This window comes from Pistacia vera, unplaced genomic scaffold, assembly GCF_008641045.1.
Source record: "Pistacia vera cultivar Batoury unplaced genomic scaffold, PisVer_v2 Contig413, whole genome shotgun sequence".
NCBI classification, from domain to species: domain Eukaryota; kingdom Viridiplantae; phylum Streptophyta; class Magnoliopsida; order Sapindales; family Anacardiaceae; genus Pistacia; species Pistacia vera.
Genome location: NW_022196239.1, coordinates 14524 through 40441, shown reverse-complemented (window position 1 = coordinate 40441; position 25918 = coordinate 14524). Strand labels below are relative to the sequence as shown.

At 37.0% G+C, this 25918-nt stretch overlaps 4 protein-coding genes and 2 pseudogenes across 9 annotated transcripts; 4 read left to right on the top strand and 2 right to left on the bottom strand.

Moving 5' to 3' along the window:
• Positions 1 to 92: 92 nt before the first annotated feature.
• Positions 93 to 4570, top strand: LOC116142644 (AT-hook motif nuclear-localized protein 11-like). Of its 4 annotated transcripts, XM_031428074.1 has the most exons (7): positions 93 to 411; positions 593 to 732; positions 1321 to 1768; positions 2907 to 2974; positions 3224 to 3355; positions 3699 to 3860; positions 4232 to 4570. In XM_031428074.1, the coding sequence occupies exons 3-7, from the start codon at positions 1339 to 1341 to the stop codon at positions 4460 to 4462; spliced, it is 1023 nt and encodes a 340-aa protein (XP_031283934.1). In that variant the 5' UTR covers positions 93 to 411; positions 593 to 732; positions 1321 to 1338; the 3' UTR covers positions 4463 to 4570. The 4 variants fall into 4 exon arrangements, with proteins under 4 accessions (XP_031283934.1, XP_031283931.1, XP_031283932.1 ...); XM_031428071.1 differs by lacking the exon at positions 593 to 732; XM_031428072.1 differs by lacking the exon at positions 593 to 732 and having other exon boundaries at positions 1303 to 1768.
• Positions 4571 to 5219: 649 nt separating this feature from the next.
• On the bottom strand, positions 5220 to 5855 carry LOC116142646 (putative ripening-related protein 1). Its single transcript, XM_031428075.1, has one exon. The coding sequence runs from the start codon at positions 5841 to 5843 to the stop codon at positions 5220 to 5222; it is 624 nt and encodes a 207-aa protein (XP_031283935.1). The 5' UTR covers positions 5844 to 5855.
• A 1152-nt stretch (positions 5856 to 7007) lies between these two features.
• On the top strand, positions 7008 to 7663 carry LOC116142638 (kiwellin-1-like). The gene has a single exon (XM_031428064.1). The coding sequence runs from the start codon at positions 7027 to 7029 to the stop codon at positions 7591 to 7593; it is 567 nt and encodes a 188-aa protein (XP_031283924.1). The 5' UTR covers positions 7008 to 7026; the 3' UTR covers positions 7594 to 7663.
• A 605-nt stretch (positions 7664 to 8268) lies between these two features.
• LOC116142645 lies at positions 8269 to 8917 on the top strand (annotated as a pseudogene).
• A 1478-nt stretch (positions 8918 to 10395) lies between these two features.
• Positions 10396 to 16119, top strand: LOC116142636 (annotated as a pseudogene).
• Positions 16120 to 18780: 2661 nt separating this feature from the next.
• On the bottom strand, positions 18781 to 25048 carry LOC116142625 (FT-interacting protein 3-like). 3 transcript variants are annotated; one of them, XM_031428053.1, is made up of 3 exons: positions 24826 to 25047; positions 21280 to 23834; positions 18781 to 19528 (listed from the first exon to the last, which is right to left on the bottom strand). In XM_031428053.1, exons 2-3 carry the CDS (start codon positions 23762 to 23764, stop codon positions 18993 to 18995), a joined length of 3021 nt encoding a protein of 1006 aa, XP_031283913.1. In that variant the 5' UTR covers positions 23765 to 23834; positions 24826 to 25047; the 3' UTR covers positions 18781 to 18992. The 3 variants fall into 3 exon arrangements, with proteins under 3 accessions (XP_031283913.1, XP_031283912.1, XP_031283914.1); XM_031428052.1 differs by lacking the exon at positions 18781 to 19528 and having other exon boundaries at positions 20532 to 23834; positions 24826 to 25048; XM_031428054.1 differs by lacking the exon at positions 18781 to 19528 and having other exon boundaries at positions 20532 to 23788; positions 24826 to 25048.
• Positions 25049 to 25918: the final 870 nt, after the last annotated feature.

The window sequence follows — 25918 nt, the reverse complement described above, 5'->3', positions numbered from 1 at the left end:
AAAGAATAAGCGCTTTTTTCTGTTTAGTCTTTTGTTTGTTTCTCAAACCCTTGCTTTCTTTTTCTCTTCACACAAACACGAAACACAGTAAAGCATCATCACTCAACTCAACACCACCAAGAGATATAAAGATAAACAGATTTATTGTTTTTTAAAAATCAGAGAAAGAGAGGGCGAAAGACAAACCTCTCTAGCCCTAGAATTTTGCATTCCGATAAGGACTTTTCTGTAAAGCCAGCCATTTTTGTAGTAAGTAATAATAATACTTGCCCTCTTCACTCAAATCAAATGACCTCTCTTCTCTCTACAGACTTTGCTCTCCTTTAGTATCCCATTAATACTCTTTTACCTTTAACTCTCTTCTTCTTCTTCCACAGCATAACTTTTCTACCTGTAACACATTTCACTAATGTGAGTAAATTTTCTATCTTTACTTTCAAGTTTTCTCTCTCTCTCTCTCTCTCCCTTTTATTTTATTTTTTTGAATGGTTGTTATGTTTGAAATTGGTTGGGTTTTGAGTTCTGTTACGGCATTGACTTGAACTTTGTTATTTTTTTTGGTTTGTTGATGATTTTTATGTGTGTTCTCAAGGGTTTTGGGGTTTTGCCCAAGAAGATGCTTGGTGCTTAAGGGTTTATCATGGGTTGGTGAGAGTGTGGACCTGTTTCAGTCTTTTCTGGTCTGGTCTTGATCTTCAATATGAAGCCTTTTTCTTTGTTTCTTCTGGTTTGGTAAGCTGTAAAATAGCTTGCATTTTGTCTTTTCTTTCAAGTCTTTGCTTTTCAAGATTTGAATTCTCTTCACATCTTTCTTTTGTTCCTCTGCAAGATTCTTGTTGTTGCTTAGATTTAATTATTTCTATTTATTTTATGTTTTCTTTCTTTGCTTTGGGTTATTACTTTCTTATTTGAAATATGAAGGGTCATTGAGTCTAGGGTTTGTTGGTTTTTTTTTTCATATCTAGATTTGAAAGAACTTCTTGTACAATACAACAGTGACCGCATTCTTATGGTTTTTCTGCTGCTTTATTGTTAAAACAATGTATCTATCTGCATTGAGCTTTCCTGTTTGGAATTGAAGTACATTGACTGTTTTATTATGTGTACTCTGATGAAGTTACATTGACTTCCTTTGTAATTACTGGTAAAGCTTACATATGGCTGTTTGTTCTTTTAATGTTGGTTTTAAAAATCTTACCTTTTTTAATAAGCATGGTTTGTTGGTTACGATTTGAGGTCTTGAACACTTGACAAGTAGGAGGTTCCTTAATTTTGCAATTGATTGGGTGTAAGTTGATTCAGAGAGTCATTTAAGTTTAGGTTTGTCAAAGTAAATGCATGGATCGAAGGGATGCTATGGCTTTATCTGGGTCAGCCTCTTACTATATGCAACAAAGAGGAATGACTAGTTCTGGGATGGGAACACCACATAATCTGCATGGATCAACCGGCATTCATACATTATCTAATCCAAATGTACAGTTTCAATCAAATATTGGAGGCACTACTCTTGGATCAACATTACCTGTAGAGCCTTCATCAGCAATTTCATCTCATGGTGTCAATGTTGGTGCTCCTTCTGGCTTGCCACAAAGCGAGCCTGCTAAGAGGAAGAGGGGAAGGCCCCGGAAATACGGGCCCGATGGAACCGTGTCATTGGCATTATCTCCTGCTGTGTCTACTCATCCTGGTACCTTAAGACCAACCCAAAAGCGGGGCAGAGGGCGACCTCCCGGAACTGGAAGAAAACAACAATTAGCTTCACTTGGTAAGAATTCTTGGCAGTGTGAATGAATGACTTTGTAGCTGATTGTCATTAAACCAGTTATAGCTTGGTAAAAGTTCTCTTGTATTCATTAATGTTTTACAGTAGGGAAAATTTTTACCAATTGACCTGCTTTATTATCTTTGCTAGGCTCAAATTTTACCTCATCAGGTATTATCTAAGGTGAAGCAGAATCTGGTTAAAACCTTGATATACTTGAATTGCTAATAGTTCAATGTAAATCTACTTGTCTGTGTGATCTTGATGCACTATATAAACTACAAATTATCAGCCCAGAATTTGATTGTTGCCTAAGTTTTGATCTCTGTTCCTTGAATAAAATTCATTGGAAAGTATCATAATTTGGTCAAGAGCGTGAAGGTACTATTGAATGGAAAATGATAGAGGATGGATGAATCAAAGAATTTTGGCTCATCAGATTTCACTCTCCATCATTATAACTAGGTACTGCTAAAACATGGTAAAATTTAGATTAATAGACAATAATGATTTTTCCCACCAATACTTCAAAAGACAACGATATTAGGATATGAACACATAAATCTTAGTTTTGTAAAACACGTAGTTGGATAAAAAACTTTGTAAGGTTGATTTATGCTGAAATGGTGAGGGTAAGTGTTCCTTGTTCATGAAATAGTATCATGGTACTCGGATTTTCCTCTTCTGTTAACTATAAGGAATATTACATTGACCTTGAAAATTTTAAATCCTAGATTAATTATTTGCTGTTCAAAACTCCAGAGAGAAGCTTCTGAGAAGCTAACTTACTTTCAGAATCTCAATGGTGTTGAAGAATGCTGCTAAAAACCACTGAAAAAAAAAAAAAACAAATGTAGATTGGCATATAGTGTATGCCTATGTGTCATGGATTTGTACTAAAACTCTGTGTCATTGGGTAACTAGTTTATTATCAAACTTTCATCAATTTGTTATTTGGATTTCTTTATCCAATTAAATGAGTATCATAAACAGCTGTGTCTGTGAGAGTGATTCTGCCTTGCTGAACAAGGTTGAATATCGTATTCATTTATACATATGCATTTAGATTTTATTTCTTTTTCCTGCATCATTACATTCTTTTTATGTGGATGATGTTGCAGATTTTAAACTGTTTTGCTAGGTGAATGGCTGTCTGGCTCAGCTGGGATGGGCTTCACTCCACATATCATCACTGTTGCAATAGGAGAAGTATGCCACTTTTTCTCCTATCAATTTTTATTTGTTTTTCCAAACTTAGATGAAGTACACTAGGGATTACTGTTTTCTACTGGCAACAGAGAACCTCTTCAATATTTAATGATCAATAAGATACAATATCACTAACTTTTTACTTTTTGAGGCATGTTTTTTCAATCTGGTAAAGCATCTCTTGAAAGGTTCTGTGATTTTTGGAATAAATTGTTGTCTTGAAATGCTTGATTTTATTTTTTCCTATAGGACATTGCGACAAAAATAATGTCCTTTTCACAACAAGGGCCCAGAGCAGTATGTGTCTTATCAGCTAATGGTGCTGTCTCTACTGCAACTCTCCGTCAGCCATCTACTTCTGGTGGCACTGTAACATATGAGGTTGAGCACTTAGTAACTCTGTTCTTGTTTGCTATGAGATATGTACTCATGATGTTTGATAATTGCTGGGAAAGATTGCCAACATCAAATGGAGATATTTTTTTCTTCTTATCTTACTCAAAAAGTTGATCTAATGTTGAGACTAATTTTAGTTGTCTAAGAGCTCAGACACGCAAGTATTGTCATATGTGGGTCTGTGTGGGCTTATGGCCTTGGCATTAATCAATTTTGCTCTTAGCCTTGTTTGATTTTATGAAAAGACAATCATCCATTAAATTTCATGTAATTTCATTCTAAAATCCCCCCAATATTCACTCCCTGAAGAATTATTTGTTTTTTGTAGGGGCGTTTTGAGATATTGTGTCTGTCAGGCTCCTACTTGCTCACTAGTAGTGGTGGCCCCCGCAACCGAAGTGGTGGTCTGAGTGTCTCCCTTGCTAGTCCTGATGGTCGTGTCATTGGTGGAGGAGTTGGGGGAATGCTTATTGCAGCAAGCACTGTTCAGGTAACTTATACTGCTTTAGCTGTTATAACATATTGTTCTAGTTATTTAATTGTCATTTTTATGGTGAGACTATCATGTGGGTTACTGCTGCGTATATGAAGAGATTCTGTTTACTTTAAAAGTAGAGATGTATGAAAGACTGGTTGAAAATTTCCCATTGATCCTTTATTAATTATATATACTGAAAAAAAAAAAGTGAAAAGCAAACATCAGATTAATGGTTATGCATGCTCTGCACTATTGTAGATGGCGATGTAACCTTGTATTATGAGCAACTATTTTAGTTCTATGGATGAATATGGATATGTTTTTTTATTTTTCTTTTTAAAATTTTTTATTCTAGGCTGAGACTATTTATGGACTGATTCCAGGTAATAGTGGGGAGTTTCTTGTGGGGAGGTTCAAAGACAAAGAATAAGAAAGGGGAAAATCCAGAAGGTGTGAGAGACTTAGAACATCAGACAATTGACAATCCAGTGACTCCAACTAGTGTTCCATCAAGTCATAATCTCACTCCAACTTCTTCAGTGGGTGTATGGCCTGGTTCAAGGCCAATGGATATGCACAATCCCCATGTTGACATCGATTTAATGCGTGGGTGACAATTCCTCTGTTAATTTTACAAGCCGTGTATATATTCTGTTGTTTGAACGCCACTTAAATCTGATTTATGACTGTAGAATCCAGTTGATTTTGAACCATGACAATTCTCACTTAATGTTGTTCATCACAGATGATGTTTTGTACTCATATTTGTAGCTTAATGACGACTCCCTTCAAAATTTTAGTGCTCATAATTTCAAATTGCCCAGCCAACATACATTCTATAGCCATGGTTCATCTTTACTTGACTTCATAACACAGAAACATGATGGTTTTGTTGTGTATTTGAAGGACAGCTAATTTCTCTTGTTCAATCTTTTGTTAATCAAAATCATTTTTTTTTTCCTGCTTTAAAACTTAATTTGTAGTTGTACATGAGATAATTGCATGATCAGAAGATGTTATTATTGTTACGGGTTATCCTTCTGGGACTTGCCCTCAGGGCAGGGCACCTTGCAGCAATAGAGATTCAATTCGTAGTCTTAAGGTATTTTCAGCGGTAAAAAAATCTTTCCTTTTCCTAAACTTTCTTAAGAACAAGATAGGCAAAGAAGAAGTAAGAAGGTAAAATCACATGTAAAGACAGAAAATAATTGGAGAAATACAGTAAGAAGTAAAATACAATATCCAAGAACATTTTTTTTTTTTAATAAAAATGCAATAATAGATGTAGTTTACAGGGCTACATCTCACCATACATTAACAAGACAATAACAGATTCAACAAGAATTGAAAATACTAGTTACACATAAGTAATCATGTTATAAATGTAAAAAACACTAAGCGTCGGTCCATGTAATATCCATACCACCCCATTGCGTCGGTCCATGTAATATCCATACCACCCCATTGATCGCTTGGAATACCTAATGCTTTCCACACAGCCCTGGAGGCATCAACAATGTTGTCATCACAAGGAGGTTGATAATCGTGGTCTGAATCACATCCCATAGTTGAGTCACACTCATCCACCACCATGGCCACTACACTTCGCCCATTAGCAGTAATGGTGATGTTGTTAAGGAACCTACTCTTTCTGTTGAACCATCCAGTTGATAATGCAACAACTGGTGTGTCATCTGAGTGGTATTTGTTGTCACATTCTGATGGCGCACCGCCATCTTGACCTGCCTCGAAACCATTCAGAGTGAGCCAGGCTTTGGTATGGCTTGAAACTGGCGGTGAACATTTGTATGTTGTGTAAAGCTTGTCTTCTTTACAACAATCTGAATCATTGTCTTGGTTGCATTCTCCAGGAGGAGGTTTTTTTCCCCTTATTTTGCCGCTCGGACGACATTGTTGAGCTTCAGTATTCAAACAGTTTGTTAATAGGAGGATTGATAGTAGGAGAAGAGAAGCTTTTAATCTAAAACTCATCATTCTACCTCTTCGTTTTTCTGCTTTAGTTGTTTTTGTTGAGTGCTTAATGAAGTGGGTATATATAACAAATTCCTCACCAAGTTGTCCAGGTTATGATCATGAGTTCTTTTGACAGGTAGCAAATAAAAGAGACCCTTCTAACATAACTGTCACCGCCCGTTAAAAAGCGAATAAATTAATTCAAATCCTGATTTCAGAAAATTCCACTGTTTATTTCCGTTTCGTCAGAGAGATTGTTCGTAGTTTGAGAGTCACAATCTTTGATTAATTAATTGTAAAAACATATTGATATACAAGAGTATGAACCACAATTTGATGCTCTCCTGGGTGGATAAATGTTTAAGTGAGGCAGCTAGTATCCAAGAAAGATATCATGTCAGCTCATCATCACCATCAGTAATTTGTCTGCTTAGATAGGATTATCCAATTCAATGTACTGAATTAATGGTGGTATCTTTAGTAATATTTAAACCTGAAGAAGCTGACACAGCATAAGTCTCATTCCAAAATATGTCAGCATCATAATTTGGTCTTACATATATAATTGGCAACTTTCAACTTTAGGCTAAATTCGACGCAGTAAACATATGCATACTGAACCAGAATTTAAAATAATGGACAAAGAACGTTATTTTCCAGGAGCCGATTGCAATAACAGGACAATGGAGGTGTCTCCACAGATGAAAATGAAACTTGAAACAAGGCTACGGCTCTATTTACAATGTTTAATTTCAATGATTCCAAATCTCTAACAAGATATGCATTTCCTGGGTATATTGTTTCATATAAAAGGAACTGTCATACCGAAGGATATCTTGTGGCTGGCACATATTGTCTAATATTATCAACGTAGAAGAACCGTAATCTTGCTGTCTCGCTCATCAAAGACAACAAACAGAGATAACGCTAAGGAAATTCGCCATAATTACAAAATTAAGGCTGGTTTATCTTGAAATTAATAATCAAACATTCACGTATATACAATTTTGCCTATACGATTCTGGGTTTCATCAATAATATTAATCCCATATGCGTCAAATTGTATCACTATCACGCTGTTTCAGAATGCAAAATTGTCGGGTTAATTCTGCGTTGAAAGGTTGCTGCTGATGGATCTATATATAAGGTTTCACTCATTCAAGTTCTTCACACCAAACCAACGAGAACAAAACAGAAATAGAAGATGAAGAAGCAAGTGTTTTCAAGTGTTCTTGTTGTTTGCTTTCTTTTTCTTGTCATTAATTGTTTCATTGTTGAGGCTCAGACTTGCAAGGCCAGTGGCAAGATAAGAGGGAAAAAGCCTCCACCAGGACAATGCAACCAGGAAAATAACTCCGACTGCTGTAAACAAGGAAAAATGTACCCTATTTACAAGTGTTCACCTCCAGTTTCAGGACGTACAAAGGCAACCTTGACACTGAACAGCTTTGAGAAAAATGGAGATGGTGGTGCACCATCAGAATGTGACAACAAGTACCATTCCGATAACGACCCTGTGGTGGCACTTTCAACAGGATGGTACAATGGAGGGAGTCGGTGCTTAAAGTATATTAACATCTATGGTAATGGAAACAGTGTTAAGGCCAAGGTTGTTGATGAATGTGACTCAACAATGGGATGTGATTCTGATCATGATTACCAGCCTCCATGCCCATACAATATAGTGGATGCCTCGAAGGCTGTTTGGAAAGCGTTGGGAGTCCCTGAAGATAACTGGGGTGGATTAGATATCACTTGGTCTGATGCTTGATCAGTTTATGACTATCCCTGTCATGTATAACGGGGCTGGTAAATTATGAAATAGTTAAAAGTTTCTATGTTGTGGTTGTTGATTGAGTATGTATACATTATGAATATATATATAAATTGCTTTTTCTTTTAATTATGGTTAACAGAATTAAAGAAAAATCCATATAAATAGTGTTTCAAAGCACTCGAGGTTTTCTCCAAGTGTGAATGATAAAACAAATTGTAGACCAACGTGCATGACAGAGACCCAAATCTTTAGGACTGCTTCGCATTGGCTAAGATTGAAGCTTCTGTCCTTAACAGGCCGGGCGACAAATATTGAGGATCTGATACTTATGCTGCCGCCATTATATTAATTTCGAAGTTAAATAAGTTGAATTCACCAATGACATCTAACACAGGGTATATAAAAATAATTAATTAATTAAGCTTAAAATATAGTGAAGTAGCAAACACTTAGAAACTCTGATATGATTCTTGTAAAACTAACACCTGTATATACCACATTGTCATAGTACTAATACGTTAATATTGATAAACGGGATTTCTTTTATCATACCACCACCTTAAAATTGTCACTCCAAATGACAGCTTGTAGCTCATGATCTCATCTATATAAGATCTACAACCCATTCAGCTTCTTCACACCAATCAAATAATCATAAATCAATACAACATGAAGAAGCAAATTTGCTCTATTCTTCCACTTCTTTTTATTACATTCTGTAGTGTTGAAGCAGGAGAGACGTGCAAAGCCGAGTGGGAAGATTAAAGGGAAAAAGCCTCCTCCAGGAAAATGCAACAAAGACAATGGTTCAGAGTGCTGTAAAGAAGGAAAATACTACACAACTTACAAATGTTCACCACCTGTAGTAACCTCTGATCGTACAAAGGGATTCTTAACACTCAACGGCTTTGAGAAGCATGGAGATGGCGGTGGACCATCGGAATGTGACAAGAAATACCATTCAAATGACGACCCTATAGTGGCACTTTCAACAGGATGGTACAACAAAGGGAGTCGATGCTTAAAGTATATAAACATTTATGGAAATGGGAAAAGTGTAAAGGCGAAGGTAGTTGATGAATGCAGTTCGGAAAAAGGATGTGATGATCCTCATGATTATCAGCCTCCTTGTGATAATAACATTGTTGATGCCTCTAAAGCTGTTTGGGAAGCCTTGGGAGTTCCGGAAAACCAGAGGGGTGGAATGGATATATATTGGTCTGATGCTTGGTTCATTTTAAGGTTTAAAAGTAAAAATATGTTACTTCTTTTATTTTTATGTATGGTTCACTCGAAGATGGTGGTGTATCAAATTTGAAGCAATGAAATAATGGATCTTTCTTTCCAATTACTTCCCTCTTGGGTTAATAAGGGGAGTCCCTCTATCTAATAGATTAGTATTTTGGGTGTAAAACTCTCAATCCGTTATAATAGCATCAGAGCATACCCGATCTATCTTTTAGTATTTCGCCAAACGCCTACACAGAGGGGCGCTCACATATATTAGAAACATATTGGGAAGGTTTTCGGCTTATAAGGGGAAGTCCCTCCACCTCATGGATAATTCCAATAACATATGTCTAGTGTAAACTTACTTTTGGACTGTATTTAGCATTTTGGAATAATTCCAATAAAACCTATGGTTAGCCCAAAATACAGTAAACCCCATGTAATTTAAAAAAAGATTGGTAGTTTGAGCCTTGAGGGGTAATTTTTGTCATTTTTTAAAATGCAAGGGTTTATTTGTTTCAGCTAAACATAGGGATTAGATAGCTTTGATTCAATGGGAAAGAAGTTTAGGTTGGACTTAAATCGGATCTGTATCGATCACGGCTATCTATTTTTAAATACTCCGTTCTAATCTGAGATGAAGAAGAAACTGGGAGGGCTTTCTGTTGCTAATTTGCATTTGAGTTATGATTTTTATTTCCAATAAATAAACATAATTTCAAGGGTTTTTCAATAGCTTATTTTAGTTGGAAGCTCATTCATTCGATCAAATGACAAGTAATTTATTATTATTATTATTTTACTATAACTTTGTCTAAGTTATCAAAAGATATTTTTTCTTTTTTTATTATTATCGGAGTTGTTCGGCTCAATTTACACATACTTCATTTAATTTTCCAAGCGCTTGGAATTGCTAACTAGGTAAAACTTCCAATGGTTACTCCTATTAGTGTCTGGGAGGACTCAAACTCAGGAGTTCATTAAATCTGTTTTTGCTTTTTTACCATCAAGTCATCCAATAATGATTAAAACTTTATTCTTTCCTGCAAAAAATCAAAAGACATTATATGCATGTAAAAATTCTTCAAAAAATACTTGCAGCTTTAAGTAATTCTTCAAGGGGACAAAATTATAATCAACTTGGGTTTCTTTAATGAGTATTGTAAACATAACCTCATACAATAATTGAATCCCAATTCCCATCCCAAAGGAAATTAACAATACATACAGAATTAAGGCTAGTATAAGTTGAATTTAATAATCAATCTTGGTAATATAACGTTTACCTTTACTATATCTCTAGCTTTTAATCGTTCCTTTCGTTGATTCTTTTAATTCCGTATCCCCCACTTTGGGTAACCCTGTTATGCCGTTTTGAAGGCAAAATTGTCGAGCTTTTCATTAGAAGACAGTTGCCCATCACTATATATATAGCGTTTCCCCATTCCAGTTTTTCACAGCGAAACAACAATTAATTGAAGACGGTAGAAAAGATATAGAAGATGAAGAAGCAAGTGTTCTTGAGTGTTCTTGTTGTTTTCTTTCTCTTCTTGTGATAGATTGTTTATGTTTGAAGCTCAGACTTGCAGGGCCAGTGGCAAGATAAGAGGAAAAACCCTCCTCCTGGACAATGCAACCAGCAAAATGACTCCGACTGCTGTAAACAAGGTAAAATACCCTATTTACAAGTGTTCACCTCCAGTTTCAGGACGTACAAAGGCAACCTTGACACTGAACAGCTTTGGAAAAATGGAGATGGTGGTGCACCATCAAATGTGACAACATTACCATTCCGATAACGACCCTGTGGTGGCACTTTCAACAGGATGGTACAATGGAGGGAGTCGGTGCTTAAATATATTAACATCTATGGTAACGGACACAGTGTTAAGGCCAAGGTTGTTATGAATGTGACTCAACAATGGGGTGTGTTCTGATCATGATTACCAGCCTCCATGCCCATACAATATAGTGGATGCCTCGAAGGCTGTCTGGAAAGCGTTGGGTGTTCCAGAAGATAACTGGGTGGATTAGATATCACTTGGTCTGATGCTTGATGCGCACCATACATAGATTATGAATTATATGTAGTATGTGAAGTACTCTGTTGTGTTTGTTATGTTCGCTAATACATTTTAATGTATTAATATACAATATGTTATACTTGCTATCAATTATTACGTAATTGCATCTTCTTTGTATTTATCTATATGGGAAAATTCCTGGAACCCGCTTTGATTGCCATGTTCAAATTACGTAGTTGTTGTTGATCCTGATACTCCCTGGTCTCGATCTATATCCATTATAGCTTGATGAAAATTTTGGGAATAGTGATTATACCATAGCATAGCTATTGGCGTCTGGTTTAATCAGTTTCAGCTTGATGTAGAGTCAATCTTGTTTTTAATTATTTCCAACTGTTGAGTTTCATAACTTAATAACATCATCTATCATTAAACAGTCGAAGGGACTAAAACTTTATATCTTCCTCTTAATTCCTTATTCCCTACAGTATGAGAATAAGAAGCCGACGATATATAGTGTTAATTCCAAAGCGTTTTGTCGCTTGATCACTTGGAGACCCTGATATGATTCCAGTTGTTAATCTCCGAGATTCTTTTAACACTATACCACTTTATCTTTCTGATACGATACTTCTGATGATGCACAGCATAATTTTTTAAAAGACCACCTCAAAATTGTCACTGCAAATGACAGCTATAAATTCATCATCCCTATATATAGTCTACCATCAATTCACCTATTCTTCCCACAAACTTAAAAACAATACAACATGAAGGATGAACAGTTTACTCTAGTTTTCTTCTTTTGTTTGCCTTTTTTTCCTTGTTACTTTCAGTGTTGAAGCTGGCTTGCAAGCCTAGTGGCAAGATAAAAGGGAAAAAGCCACCTCCAGGACAATGTAACACAGGGAACGACTCCGAATGCTGTAAGAGGGGTAATATTACACCACTTACAAATGTTCACCCAAAGCTCATCCTCAGGTCGTACAAAAGCAACCTTAACAATCAACATTTTTGGGAACATGGTGACGGCGGTGGAAAATCTGAGTGTGACAACAAGTACCATTCAATGACGATCCTGTAGTGGCACTTTCAACAGGATGGTACAATGGAGGGAGTCGATGCTTAAAGCATATTAACATCCGGTAACGGAAAGTGTAAAAGCCAAGGTTGTTGACGAGTGCGACTCAACAAGGGATGTGATTCAGATCATGATTATCAGCCTCCATGCCCCAACAATATTTGGATGCTTCAAAAGCTGTTTGGGAGCCTTGGGAGTGCCTGAAAAGACCGGGCGAAATGGATATCTACGGTCTGATGCTTGATTTTTAACCTTTAAAATCACCATTAATGCAACCGTAAGCTTTAATAAATGGGCACAATTGAATTTGACGTCCATCCGAAACAGTAGTTAGTTAACGTTAGATTAGCTAGTTAAAATAAATGTTTCTATTAGGGTACCAAAAGTAAGTCCCGACGCTTAAGTTTGTGTTAATTTTTTTTTTTTTTTTTTCTGAATAAGTTGGTCAAGGTTGTGTTGTTATGTAATAAACATATAAGAAATATAATTATGAATCTTCGTTTTATTCGTGATCATACTTTATGAGTATAAGTTTGATGAACACTAAAAAAACAGCAGAAAAGAGAAACTCATTGCAAAGGGTTGAGATATAAGAACACACACAATCTGTAACTTGATTAGTCCTGTTAGCCTGATTTAAACAGCATACTGAACAGAATTTTGCTCGTCTATAGAGTTGAAGCGACAATATTTAGAAATTTCATGCATATATTAATATATCCTTTCCATTAACCAAATAGGAAATTCATGGCTAGAAATCAGTCAAAGGCTTGAAGCATTAAATGATCTTCCAAACATATGAAAACCAGAGCCATCCAAGTGAAAATTTTACCTGACCAGGGCTAAGAGCTTCATTTAGCATGCACGTAGTGAGCATACCAAAATTAGTGTTGCTGCCTCATTCGCTGGCTTAATAAGCTTTAAATAGATAGAAATATTGAAACCACTGTCAAACACACGCAATACAATAAAACAGAAAAGTAAATAAGGTACTTAATTTACTTTGGTTCGTTCCGATTAAGGAATTACATTCAGTATTCAAATAGAGATTTTGTATTAAGTTTTAGAACTCTGTAGCAATTACAAACTTAATGACAGCAGTTCAGTCTCTCTAATTTGCCTTAAACCCTTGGTTTCTCACGATTACATCATATAATAGAAAACTTTATCTCATTTAGACCTATCCGAATCTGACCTGACCCAAGCTCAAATATTAGTAAAACAATAACAAGTCTAATTACTAATTGGACTTACCGTGAAGGGAGCAGCCCGCTCACCGGCGAGTGAGACCGTCGCCCACTCACTAGGGAGCACGACCCTCGAATGCATCTGCGTAAGGGATTTCAAGCCCATGCAAAGTATGAACAATATCCAACAAGAAAGAAGATAATTAGTGTTATGCTTGTATACATCAAAACATACTTGTTTTAAACAATTCAACAGTTGCATAGTTATGCCACGCAAATACAACCCTTTGGACAGACGCACTAGCTCTTGCGTTCAAGAAGTTTGTCTACATGCAAAACTGCTTTGAAAAAAAAAACAATGAAAGTCCGTGACATAAATCCCTAAGTGTTCGGCTTATTATAAAGGGAGAACGACATTTTCCCACCCAAAGTTTGGTGAAACGACATTTTCCCATCCATTAAGTTTCAAAACGGCACTTTTCCAGCCCATCATTAAGAAACATTAGTAAAATCTGTTGATAATCAGTACAAAGAGGAAAATAACCTTTAACTTAAAAATCTTCAAGTTCTTCACCTCCCAAAAGAAAAAATCCCAATCCCCCTTTCATATTTCTTCCTTGCTTATCTTCCACTAAAACATCATCAATAGAGAGGGCATGAATAAAAGATTTAGCACGTATAATCTTTGCACAATTAGGGAAGTATTTGGAACATCTCTCTCTCTCTCTTTTAACCAAGAAACCTGAGATTTCTCCCTCCAAAAAGTATGCTAACATTGAAAAGCTTCCACCAAGTTTTGTTTAGCTTTAATTTCTTCCTCAAAACCTTCCGTAGTATAAGGCATCTGTGAATTGAAAAGCTGCACCTAGGCAAGAAGCAACCTGACCTTCTCCACTTTTGAATGAACATCACCAAAAACATTTTTATTCCAATGCTTGAGACATTCTTTTAGGGCACACAATTTGGAGCACACCGCCCCAAAATTCTCCACCCCCTTTTCTTTTGGTGCCCTAACCTTTGTCATCGTTGCCCCAAAATCCTCCACTATAATGACACAGCCTCCACAAAATCAACCACCATCGCTGTCGCATCAAACGCAATATCTACAACCTCCACAACAACAACAGCATCCACCACGACTTCTAGCACGAGCGGAGGTGGCGCGATCTTTAAGTTTTGCAGCTGTAAACTTTGAGATCTCGTTTGATCGGATTCAGCCATCCTCTATTATGTCATTTTCTTATCCCCTATATATAAACTTAAAAGAAAAACAAAAACCCTAAATTCAAACCCTTCTACCCTTCTTCCCTAAAACAGCAAAAATAAACTGAATATGATTTCAGATGACTTCCTCACGCTCGTCGCATGCATTCCTTCAACAAAAAATGGTTCATTTTTTAACACTTCCTCTTAGATTCATTATTCCCTGACAATAATCAACAATTAAGAAGCGGACGAAATATATATTGTTAATTCCAAGGCATCTTGTCTCGCTTGATAATATTATCATTTTATGTAGCTTATCCATCATATTCATATCACAATCATTGTTGTGAAATTATCTTACTGTGATTTGTTATCTTCTGAAACATGTAGGAACAGACCAACTTTCCCTTTCTTACGAAATTTTAATACTGTATTTAGTTTGCCCTTTCAAGGATTTCTCGTCTTCAATTTCTTTTTCCTGATTTCTACAACATATGAAAATCCATGGCAGCTAGGAGCTCTATGACTGTGCCATTTTCTCATGATATGTTCATTTTTTATTAAATTGGAATAATCATCTTTTCTCAGATTTGTTACACTCATTTGGACGTCCTCTCACATAGCCTAAAGAAAATATAGAATTAATGATCAGAAATCAAATATCATCAATGCTATAGAAATTAAGGTGATGGATATAAAGCATTTAGCATTTGAGAAAGCTAGATGTTCCGGATTTCCCCAAGTGAATCCTGCTGGTGAATGACAATTTCTCTACGATTGTTTGTATAATTGGTTAAAAAGTTTTTGTCCTTAATTATTACCTTTACATGGATAAACAACGAGACTTAGATAGTGCCGCCACTAAGTTTCCTAGTATCCAATGAAATTCCCCAATAAATTCTAACGATAAAATGAAAAACCAATTAAGATTAAAATATAATGAAGTAGGAATTCACTTGGAAACTTTGATTCGATTCCATTTGTAATTCTCCGAAATTCTTTCAACACGTATACTACATTGTCTTTCTGATACGATACTTCTAATGATGCACGGCATAATTTTTTGAAAGACCACCTTAAAATTTTCACTGCAAATGAAGCTAGTAATTCATCATCTCTCTCTCTCTCTCTCTCTCTCTCTCTCTCTCTATATATATATATATATATAATCCACAATTCACCAATTCTTTACACAATTTGAAGCAATACAAAGTAATTACGGGATAAGAAGCAAGTTTCCTGTAGTTTTCTTCTTTTGTTTGCCTTCTAATTCTTGTTACAGTATTCAGTGTTGAATTAAGCTGGGACTTGCAAGCTTAGTGGCAAGATAAAAGGGAAAAACCTCCTCCAGGACATGTAACCAGGGAACGATTCTGAATGCTGTGAGGATGGTAAATATTACACCACTTACAAATGTTCACTCACAATCTCATCCTCAGGTCGTACAAAGCAACCTTAACAATCAACAGTTTTGAGGAACATGGTGACGGCGGTGGAAATCTGAGTGTGACCACCATACCCTTCAGATGACGACCCTGTAGTGGCACTTTCAACAGGATGGTACAATAAAGGAAGTCGATGCTTAAAGTATATTAACATCTATGGTAACGGGAAAAGTGTAAAGGCCAAGGTAGTTGATGAGTGCGATTCTACAATTGGAGGTGATTCAGAGCATGATTATCAGCCTCCATGCCCTAACAATATTGTTGATGCTTCAAAAGCCGTTTGGGAAGCCTTGGGAGTGCCTGAGAAAGACCGGGGCGAAATGGATGTCTACTGGTCTGATGCTTGATTTTTAACCTTTAAAATCACTATTAATTCAACCGTAAAGCTTTAATAAATGGGTAGTCATTGACGTCCATCCGAAACAATAGTTTGTCAACTCACGGTTAGCAAATGTTAATTACTAGTTCTTAGTTCAAATAAATGTTTGTCTTAGCCAGGGTACTCAAAACTTGGGAACCCGATTCTTAAGTTTGTGTTAAACTTTCTTCCTCTTTCTGCATAAGGTCGAGTCAAAGTTGTGTTGATATGTAGCAAATATATGAAGAAGTAAAATTGTGAAGCTTCATTTTGTTCGTGATTTATACTTTCTCTAAAGATGATTTTTTATCTATAATTAGTTAACTATGTAGCCTAAAGAGAAAAAGAACCCAAGTGCAAGCTTGAGAAATATGCACACACAGACAATCTAGCTATAACTTTTTAAGCCAAGTTTAAACAGCATACTGAACTGAACTGAACTTTACTAGTCTATAGAGTTAAAGCTAACCATATACTCAGAGGCATAAAGCTGCTAGTTGACAGTATCTTGGAATTTCATGAGCCAAAATAGGGGAAGTCATGTCATGACTACAAATCGGGAAAAAAAAAAAAAAAAGGCGCTTAAAGCATTAATTAATCTTCCAAACATATTAAAACAGATGTAGCCATCCAAAAATGAAGAGTTTAACATGATCAGAGCTTCCTTTAGTAAGATGATTAGCAGTAGGTTAGTGGGTGTACCAAAATTAGTGTTGCTGCCTCATTCACTGGCTAAATAAGGTTCTAAGATAGATAGAAACAAGATGGGAGAACGACATGCTCCCACCCAAGGTTCGACGAAAAGACACTTTCCCATCCGCCAACTTTCAAAACGACACTTTCCCACTTACCGTTATGTTCCGTCATGAAAATCTGTTCTTTTAACATGTATAAACAGTGTAAAGACAAAACTACCCTTCTCTTTTTTCTTCTTTCTCCTTCGTAAAAGAGGCTGCCGATTTGCACCTTACCCTGAAAGCCTGACTTTGCTTTAGGTTCACTAGATTGTGTTACAATATTAACATTGCAACAAAAAACTGATTTTAAAAACGAATCATCCTTTCCAAAGCTGAAATGGTACTAAAATATTTATGTTAAAATGACTGTGGAAGCTTGAACATAGAACTGGATTTTCAGAAATATGAAGCAAAACTTTCATGCAGTATAGTAAGACGATTAGTGCGGTGTTACACCTTTCGAATTCTGAACAAATGAAATTATGTTTTCCACAAGTTATTCTGATCAAGATGGAGCTCTTCGAATCATTCTCAAACTAAAAATTTCAAGCAAAAGTTCTCTACTTGAAAAACTACACTAAAATTAGAAAGGGAGATAAAAAGGCAAAACTACTCTCTTTGACATAATACAACTTCAGAGCAACAACGGTCTTCCCTTTCTCAGACAGAATATATAGAAGACTACCAAAATTGGGTGCACAACCACTGTGCATCAGCATATCAATGCGTCCAAGGGCTTCCTCAACATGACCTCTCATGAGAAGAGCTTCCAATACCTTGGCGACCAAATCGCATCCGGCCAAATCGACGCGGATCTGGTGCGATTCCCTTTTTACCATCACTTCTCTGATCCCATCAATTCCCCAACAATTCAATAAACAGAAAACAACCCGTTTTCCCAAATAACAACAATATAATGCCAAATCTGGGCAATTGGTGGGGGAGGGGAAATGACGAAAGTGATATCATTTGGCAGAGAGAGTAGTGTGTCTTGAGTGAGAAGGAGAGAGAGTTAACTTGGCAGATGAATTGAGCATAGGTGAGAGCTTGACCGATAATGGCGTTGATAGGAAAAGTTGTGGAGAGCGGCAGTGGGGTGAGGAAGGAAGCGTTTGATTCTGGGTATTTTTTTCAAAAGTTTACGTATAGGAGATAAAATGACATAAATACCCTTGATCTGGTTTTTAAATTTACCATTCTATCCTTTTTTTAGTTAAAGTTAACGGACTGGATGGGAAATGTCGTTTTGAAACTTAATGGGTGGAAAATTGTCATTTCGCCAAACTCTGGTGGAAACAGTCGTTCTCCCAAACAAGATATATACTGTTGCATAGTTATCTGTCCCACTAAAGTTTTAAGTACCACCCTTTGGACGAACGTGCTAGCTCTAGGATTATAGAAATTTGTCTAAATATAAAACAAAACTGCTTTAAATTCCCCCAGTGTTCGGCTTAGCTAATAATAAATCAACAATGTGTCGACGATGGTTGCTTTGCTTCGTGAAAAACATTCCTGTACTTAATAAATAACAAATCTCATGAGAATATGATAATTATGCTGCCGCCACAAATCACATCTAATACTAAATGCAAAAGTAATGGTAGTCAATATGCAAACACTTAAAACATGATTCCAGACTTCCAGTTGTTCTTATCCGAGATTCTTTCAATATGAATTAATTGGAAACCACCTTCTTTAGTTGGGCCCAGGAATTGGGTTTTAGCCTTTAGGGGCCTCACTTGGGCTTGGGGTGCGGTGCAATTTGATTGTTAGACTCCAGATTTCCTTCGTAAAGCCTGGAGAAAATATAATGTAGGCTCAGAGAAAAGTTTTTGCGAGCCATGACTGTCCAACGCAATCTTAAACCCGGAAAATCTCATCAAATGGATCAATAATGGGATTCAATTCCAGCGTTGATTTTGCTATAGAACACCAGATTTATATAAATTAACCTTTGATTTCTAGGTTATGCATAACTGTTTACATAAGTCCCAACTTCCACGATGACTAAACCAAAAACACAAGAAGCTTACACCAGAACTTTACAAGAAAGTGCCAATGACTGAAACTTGACTAATTGGCAAGAGACACTTTGCAAGAAGACCCCTATAAACCCATTCACATTTCACAACATACTATCTGTTCTTGATGGAAGGCGTCGGAAGAAATTAATAGGTGCAGAGGGTGTCTTATGCCTGATCCTGGGATGCCTCATCACATAAAACCCGGCTAGAAGAGCAAACACCTGGAAAGGTGTCACATACAACACAATTGCAACCAACAGACAGAATAACAGAAATATGGTTGTTGCACGAGGATCACGCCAACTCAACAATGCCTGAAACCGCTCTCCTTGAGTAGCCACATCACCAACCACTGTCTGTATCTTCCCAGCCACACTCCTCAGCCTGTCATACCTCATCCGAACTATATCTGGACTTCGTGTTGTTGGAAATGTATCAAATTCCTCATCTAGCTCATCTGGGTGCACTGCTTCCGCATAAGAGATTCTTGTGTTCATGTGAGGAGGATATCTTGGTCGAATACGATAATTCCAAAGCCCAATCAGAAACATGTACAGAAACACAGTAGGCAAAATCATTTCTGGGAAGAACACAAGCATCGTAAACAGAACATGTACTAGCACTGTGGTGATAGGATTTCTCCACTTGCAAACTNGGCAATTGGTGGGGGAGGGGAAATGACGAAAGTGATATCATTTGGCAGAGAGAGTAGTGTGTCTTGAGTGAGAAGGAGAGAGAGTTAACTTGGCAGATGAATTGAGCATAGGTGAGAGCTTGACCGATAATGGCGTTGATAGGAAAAGTTGTGGAGAGCGGCAGTGGGGTGAGGAAGGAAGCGTTTGATTCTGGGTATTTTTTTCAAAAGTTTACGTATAGGAGATAAAATGACATAAATACCCTTGATCTGGTTTTTAAATTTACCATTCTATCCTTTTTTTAGTTAAAGTTAACGGACTGGATGGGAAATGTCGTTTTGAAACTTAATGGGTGGAAAATTGTCATTTCGCCAAACTCTGGTGGAAACAGTCGTTCTCCCAAACAAGATATATACTGTTGCATAGTTATCTGTCCCACTAAAGTTTTAAGTACCACCCTTTGGACGAACGTGCTAGCTCTAGGATTATAGAAATTTGTCTAAATATAAAACAAAACTGCTTTAAATTCCCCCAGTGTTCGGCTTAGCTAATAATAAATCAACAATGTGTCGACGATGGTTGCTTTGCTTCGTGAAAAACATTCCTGTACTTAATAAATAACAAATCTCATGAGAATATGATAATTATGCTGCCGCCACAAATCACATCTAATACTAAATGCAAAAGTAATGGTAGTCAATATGCAAACACTTAAAACATGATTCCAGACTTCCAGTTGTTCTTATCCGAGATTCTTTCAATATGAATTAATTGGAAACCACCTTCTTTAGTTGGGCCCAGGAATTGGGTTTTAGCCTTTAGGGGCCTCACTTGGGCTTGGGGTGCGGTGCAATTTGATTGTTAGACTCCAGATTTCCTTCGTAAAGCCTGGAGAAAATATAATGTAGGCTCAGAGAAAAGTTTTTGCGAGCCATGACTGTCCAACGCAATCTTAAACCCGGAAAATCTCATCAAATGGATCAATAATGGGATTCAATTCCAGCGTTGATTTTGCTATAGAACACCAGATTTATATAAATTAACCTTTGATTTCTAGGTTATGCATAACTGTTTACATAAGTCCCAACTTCCACGATGACTAAACCAAAAACACAAGAAGCTTACACCAGAACTTTACAAGAAAGTGCCAATGACTGAAACTTGACTAATTGGCAAGAGACACTTTGCAAGAAGACCCCTATAAACCCATTCACATTTCACAACATACTATCTGTTCTTGATGGAAGGCGTCGGAAGAAATTAATAGGTGCAGAGGGTGTCTTATGCCTGATCCTGGGATGCCTCATCACATAAAACCCGGCTAGAAGAGCAAACACCTGGAAAGGTGTCACATACAACACAATTGCAACCAACAGACAGAATAACAGAAATATGGTTGTTGCACGAGGATCACGCCAACTCAACAATGCCTGAAACCGCTCTCCTTGAGTAGCCACATCACCAACCACTGTCTGTATCTTCCCAGCCACACTCCTCAGCCTGTCATACCTCATCCGAACTATATCTGGACTTCGTGTTGTTGGAAATGTATCAAATTCCTCATCTAGCTCATCTGGGTGCACTGCTTCCGCATAAGAAATTCTTGTGTTCATGTGAGGAGGATATCTTGGTCGAATACGATAATTCCAAAGCCCAATCAGAAACATGTACAGAAACACAGTAGGCAAAATCATTTCTGGGAAGAACACAAGCATCGTAAACAGAACATGTACTAGCACTGTGGTGATAGGATTTCTCCACTTGCAAACTTCCCCAAACCATTTTCCAACAGCAATTAACCCTGAGAAAACTGTCATCAGACGGAAAAAATTTGCCTTGCTGCGCCTCATGCTCCATAGGTGAGAATCCACATCAGACATGTATTCAACTACTTCCTTTTTTAAAGGAGGTTCTGACCTGCTAAGTCGAGCTGCCACAATGTTGACAGCTTGGTGACGCAGCATATCCTGCTGCATTACACTCAGTGGCCTTACATAGTGCATCTTTGGCAACAGAGGTCGTGAGTAAAGATACATCATGTGCGTGAATGATGTGGATGAAAATCGTATAGCCAGATGCAATTCACCCATCTTCTTGACACCAGAGGGATGGAGAACTAGAAGCGGGTAAGTGTGTGTATAAACACGACCAGTTTCAAGAGTGGAGATCCTAATCCGAACCTTACCAATTTTCATGTCTTTGTGACCATTTGAACCAACGTGGCAGCTATCAAAAACCCCCACGGTAAGAACCGTGGCAGTATCAAAAACTTCCCAAGTATACTGTTCATTGTATCTTGGACTCAAGCTGTCAATTATGGTTCGTGTACGAACCCATTTGTGTCCATACTTTGCAACACAATATGTATCTGATGTACCCTTTCCTTCTCTGGTTTTCATTGGGTGGAGCCCATTAGCATTTAGAATTCCAAGTTCCAGGACACCTATAGATGGTTTCCAGAGCTGCTTGGCCGTTGGTCGGAGATCACTGCTGTAATGAGTTGACTCATCGAGGACATGGTATCCTCCATCAAGACACACGCAAACATGGAGTCTACTAGCAAACTTATATTTCTTTTTCTGATCTTCATCCATGGCAGCTGACATGGACTTTTCAATATTGCACCACCGTGAGCGAATAGCTCTATCATCAGCACGCTTCTCAACAGTGTTCAATGGTATAACAACCTTCCCAATGGTCTCATCTTTGTTGGAACCCACACGATCTTCAACTGAAAGAATCAGAGGATCTTCAAAAGGTTCAGCAGCAACAAACATCAAATCCTCATTCCAGACTGGATTCATAGTCCGCGATTGCATAGATTTTGTCTTTAAAATCTGGTTACCAATTTGAACTTTAACATAGGCATCAGGAAACCTATTCTTTTCAGAAACTACAAGGTCCTGTGCTTCAATCACACTGACACGGACATACCACAGTCTTGGAGAGTGATAAACTTTTGAACGGATATGAGTGGAGACATTTGAAGAACTGTCGGTTGGAGTAATAGCATCTGAATGCCAAGCATCAGGAAAAGCTTCATCAGCTTGTGTACCATACCAGACAGCAAGCATTAGTTCCCCTTTTGTTTTCTCTCCTTTCTTGTCTTCAAGGCGATACCATTCCGGAGCCAATGGACTATCAGGTGGAACTCGTGTAGGAACCTCATTCAGATCAAACCGTACACGCCCAACAAAGTCATCCATTAGCGTATCCTTATCCTTGACGGCAACTTCCAGCACAGATGACGGCAACCTGTCCCGTGCAAAGGCAAACACCTCATTCCATTCCGGGTTTTGCTTCTTCTCAAAATACTTTGTCTTTGCCTTGTAGTTCCCGGCCTTTATTTCAACAAATGGATCAAGGCTCCCTGTCACATCCATTGAAGGAAGGTCACGGGCTTTCACAACACGTATAAAAAGGTATCCCATCTGCTCAACAAGATCATAGGTGCTAGCTGGTCTATCACCACGTATAACTCGCCCTCCAACAATTCGCCCACCTCCAAGGAAAGGGCTCGTTTCTTTAAGTGCATAATCAGTCGGTTGTGATGATAACCCAGGGAACGTGTTCATAATTCTAGGAGCCTGTGGTTCAGATCTCATCTCCTGAACCCCATAATTCATCGTGGGCTGTGTTGCTGGTGGGGCAGAATGTTGATGTTGCTGTTGCTGCGATACATTCGGGTTTGGAAGATGTTGAAATGTGTGTCTTTTGTCATTAGAAAAAATGTTTCGGACTGAGAATGGAAGCCGTGATGGTGCTTGAGGTTCAGTTGATCTTGAATCTGTATGCAGAGTGGATTCCATTGCAGGAAGCGGGTTAGAAGATTTGATTGAGGGGTCATCAGTCACAAAAACTTTCAAACCAAGCTCTCCTTTTACACGAGACAAAATGGCGCGTTTCTCCAGAGGATAGTGCAAAACAACAGCATCGGAATAGGGTACAAATGATGTTCCAGTAAGACGAACCTTTCCAAGACAGGCTTTGGGGTTTGTTGTTTTATTTTGGTGATATATATAGGCATCAAGAGTGAGGTTTGATAAGTGGTTTGGATTGGAGATGTTGAAGTAGAAACTTTCATTCCAAACAGGATTGAGATCTTTCTCTTTAACGGTGGTGCGGAATTTCTGACCATCAAAATGGAGCTCTACAAAGGGATTGGCCGAGCCCTGTCCATCCTTGGGCACGAGGTCATGGGCGCTCACAACCTCTACCCCTAGCTTCAGATTACTCATGGGAGTTTATCAATTGAGGAGCTACTGAAGGAAAAGAAAGTAGTTGATTTCAAGAATTGTTAAGTAACACCTGAAAACAAAATTTGAAAAAACACCAATTCAATAAGTAAAACACAATCACCAAAACCTTCACAACTATAGAATTTTAAAATTAAAATTTGTTTTTCAAGAACCAATTGCAAAACAACTAAGTGAACAACACAAAACAACAAAATGAAAAAAAAAAAAAAAAAAAATTCAGTGTAAAATTAACAAGTCAGAGCATAAAGGTGCTATAAGAAACTATAAGGATCAAATCCTAAACCGTATACACTAAACCCTAAAATGAAGGGTCAAACATAACTTTAAACCATAAAAAAATTTAAAAACAAGAGTATCGTCACTGTCTATCCATAGAAAATCAGGGCTTTCACTATTATCTAAAAAAAATAGACATTAAAGCAGAGCACCGCAATGAAAATATCTTAAATTTCAGCGTTCTAACAAGGAAAAGACTAAGGACCCTGGTGAGTAAAACCCTTAAACCTCAATCAAAAATCATTTGAGCATACAGTACAACTAACTTTCAAAATTGATTTTTTTTTTTTTTTTTTTTTTTAACGGGGGAACTAAAAGATACAATTGATTTTTTATTTTATAAATATATAAGTAACAGAAACTGAAGAACAAACAAATCGTTCATATAGACCAAAAAAAAAGGAAAAAAAAAAAAAGGTACAACACCTTCAAGGTTGGTATCAAAATTTACGAATCACAAAAATGAAAAAGAAAAAAGAACTTTTGATAACCAAAAAGTAAGACAAGAATATTTTGAATCTTTCAATTCCTTTTTACCTTTATATCTTGAAAAATAGATAACGTGATTTAGAATCTGACTATTTCATCTACTTTGGTATCTTTGAAGCATAAAAAAAAAGAATCATCAACAAGATCCTCAAGCTTGAAAAAAAGAAAATAGAGAAAGAGAAGCTATTTAATATGAATGAAAGCAAAGCAGAGATACCGAATCAATAACAGAAATAAAATACTTGAAAAAAAAAAAAAAAAAGGTCTAAACTCACCTCTGTACAGTCTCTAACACTTTGCAGAGTTTGCAGATGGTATTGGATTATGAAAAATATTGAAGCGACTTGAGGTTATTATGACCAGAGAAAGAGAGATAGATAACGGAAAAGAGAATAAAGATTTAAACTAAGTACAGAGAAAATGAAATGAAAGGCTACGAAGGTTTCTGGGAAGGTGCTGAGAAATGAGAGATTAAAACAGGAGTCATGAAAAACGAGTTAAAGACTCTGATATTAGTCTCCTCTCCTCCACTGTGTTTTTTCCTCTTGGTTTCTTGTACGATGCTGGTAAGAAACTCCTTCAACGCCTTCCTCGTTCGTTTTGGACTATACGCGCTTTTGTATGTCGACACGTGTCTTCTCTTTGAAAGGAACTGGTAAACCCATTTTAATATTCAAATCTTGACATTTCAAACCCGTTATAGTTAAGAATAATAAATGAGACAACTGATTATTTCCTTTTATATTATGCCTCTTAAATGTAACTTCAGAGAAAAGTAATTAGTGAAATACACGTAATTAGTGGGCGCGTATGTTGAGGAGAAAATAGAATAATAAAATGTTAGGTATGGAAGTGGTGTGATTTGAGCTTATCAGCAACTAGTTAACGTCACCAATCAGGGTAACAATAACAATAACAAACAAAAGTAGGCCCACATTGATGTGTTGATTAAACTAAAAGAAGAAAAGGTAGAAAAGAAAAATATCAGCCTCTGAGAGGGTAGGGTAGGATAATGATTCATAATACTGACGAAGTGGGCCAATGCCACCCAATCCTGTATTGCTTCTTCTTTCTCAGTTAGCAAAGGATTTCATCTTAGTAAACAGATAAAATACCCATAATAATATATAGTTTTAATTGGTAAAGACATAATAAATGTATGTATATTCTATAATTAAGTAGCAAAGATGTTGTGACACCACAGCAGAACATGCTACGTGGAGTATTGGCGTCTCTTAAGTCTTAATTGTTCGAAAAGCAAAAATCCAGGAGGCCTAATTGTTTTTTTTAATGCACTGTACCATCTTCAGCTTTAAAACCACATGCGTAGCTGAGACGGTCATCAAATTTTAATGTTAATATGATACG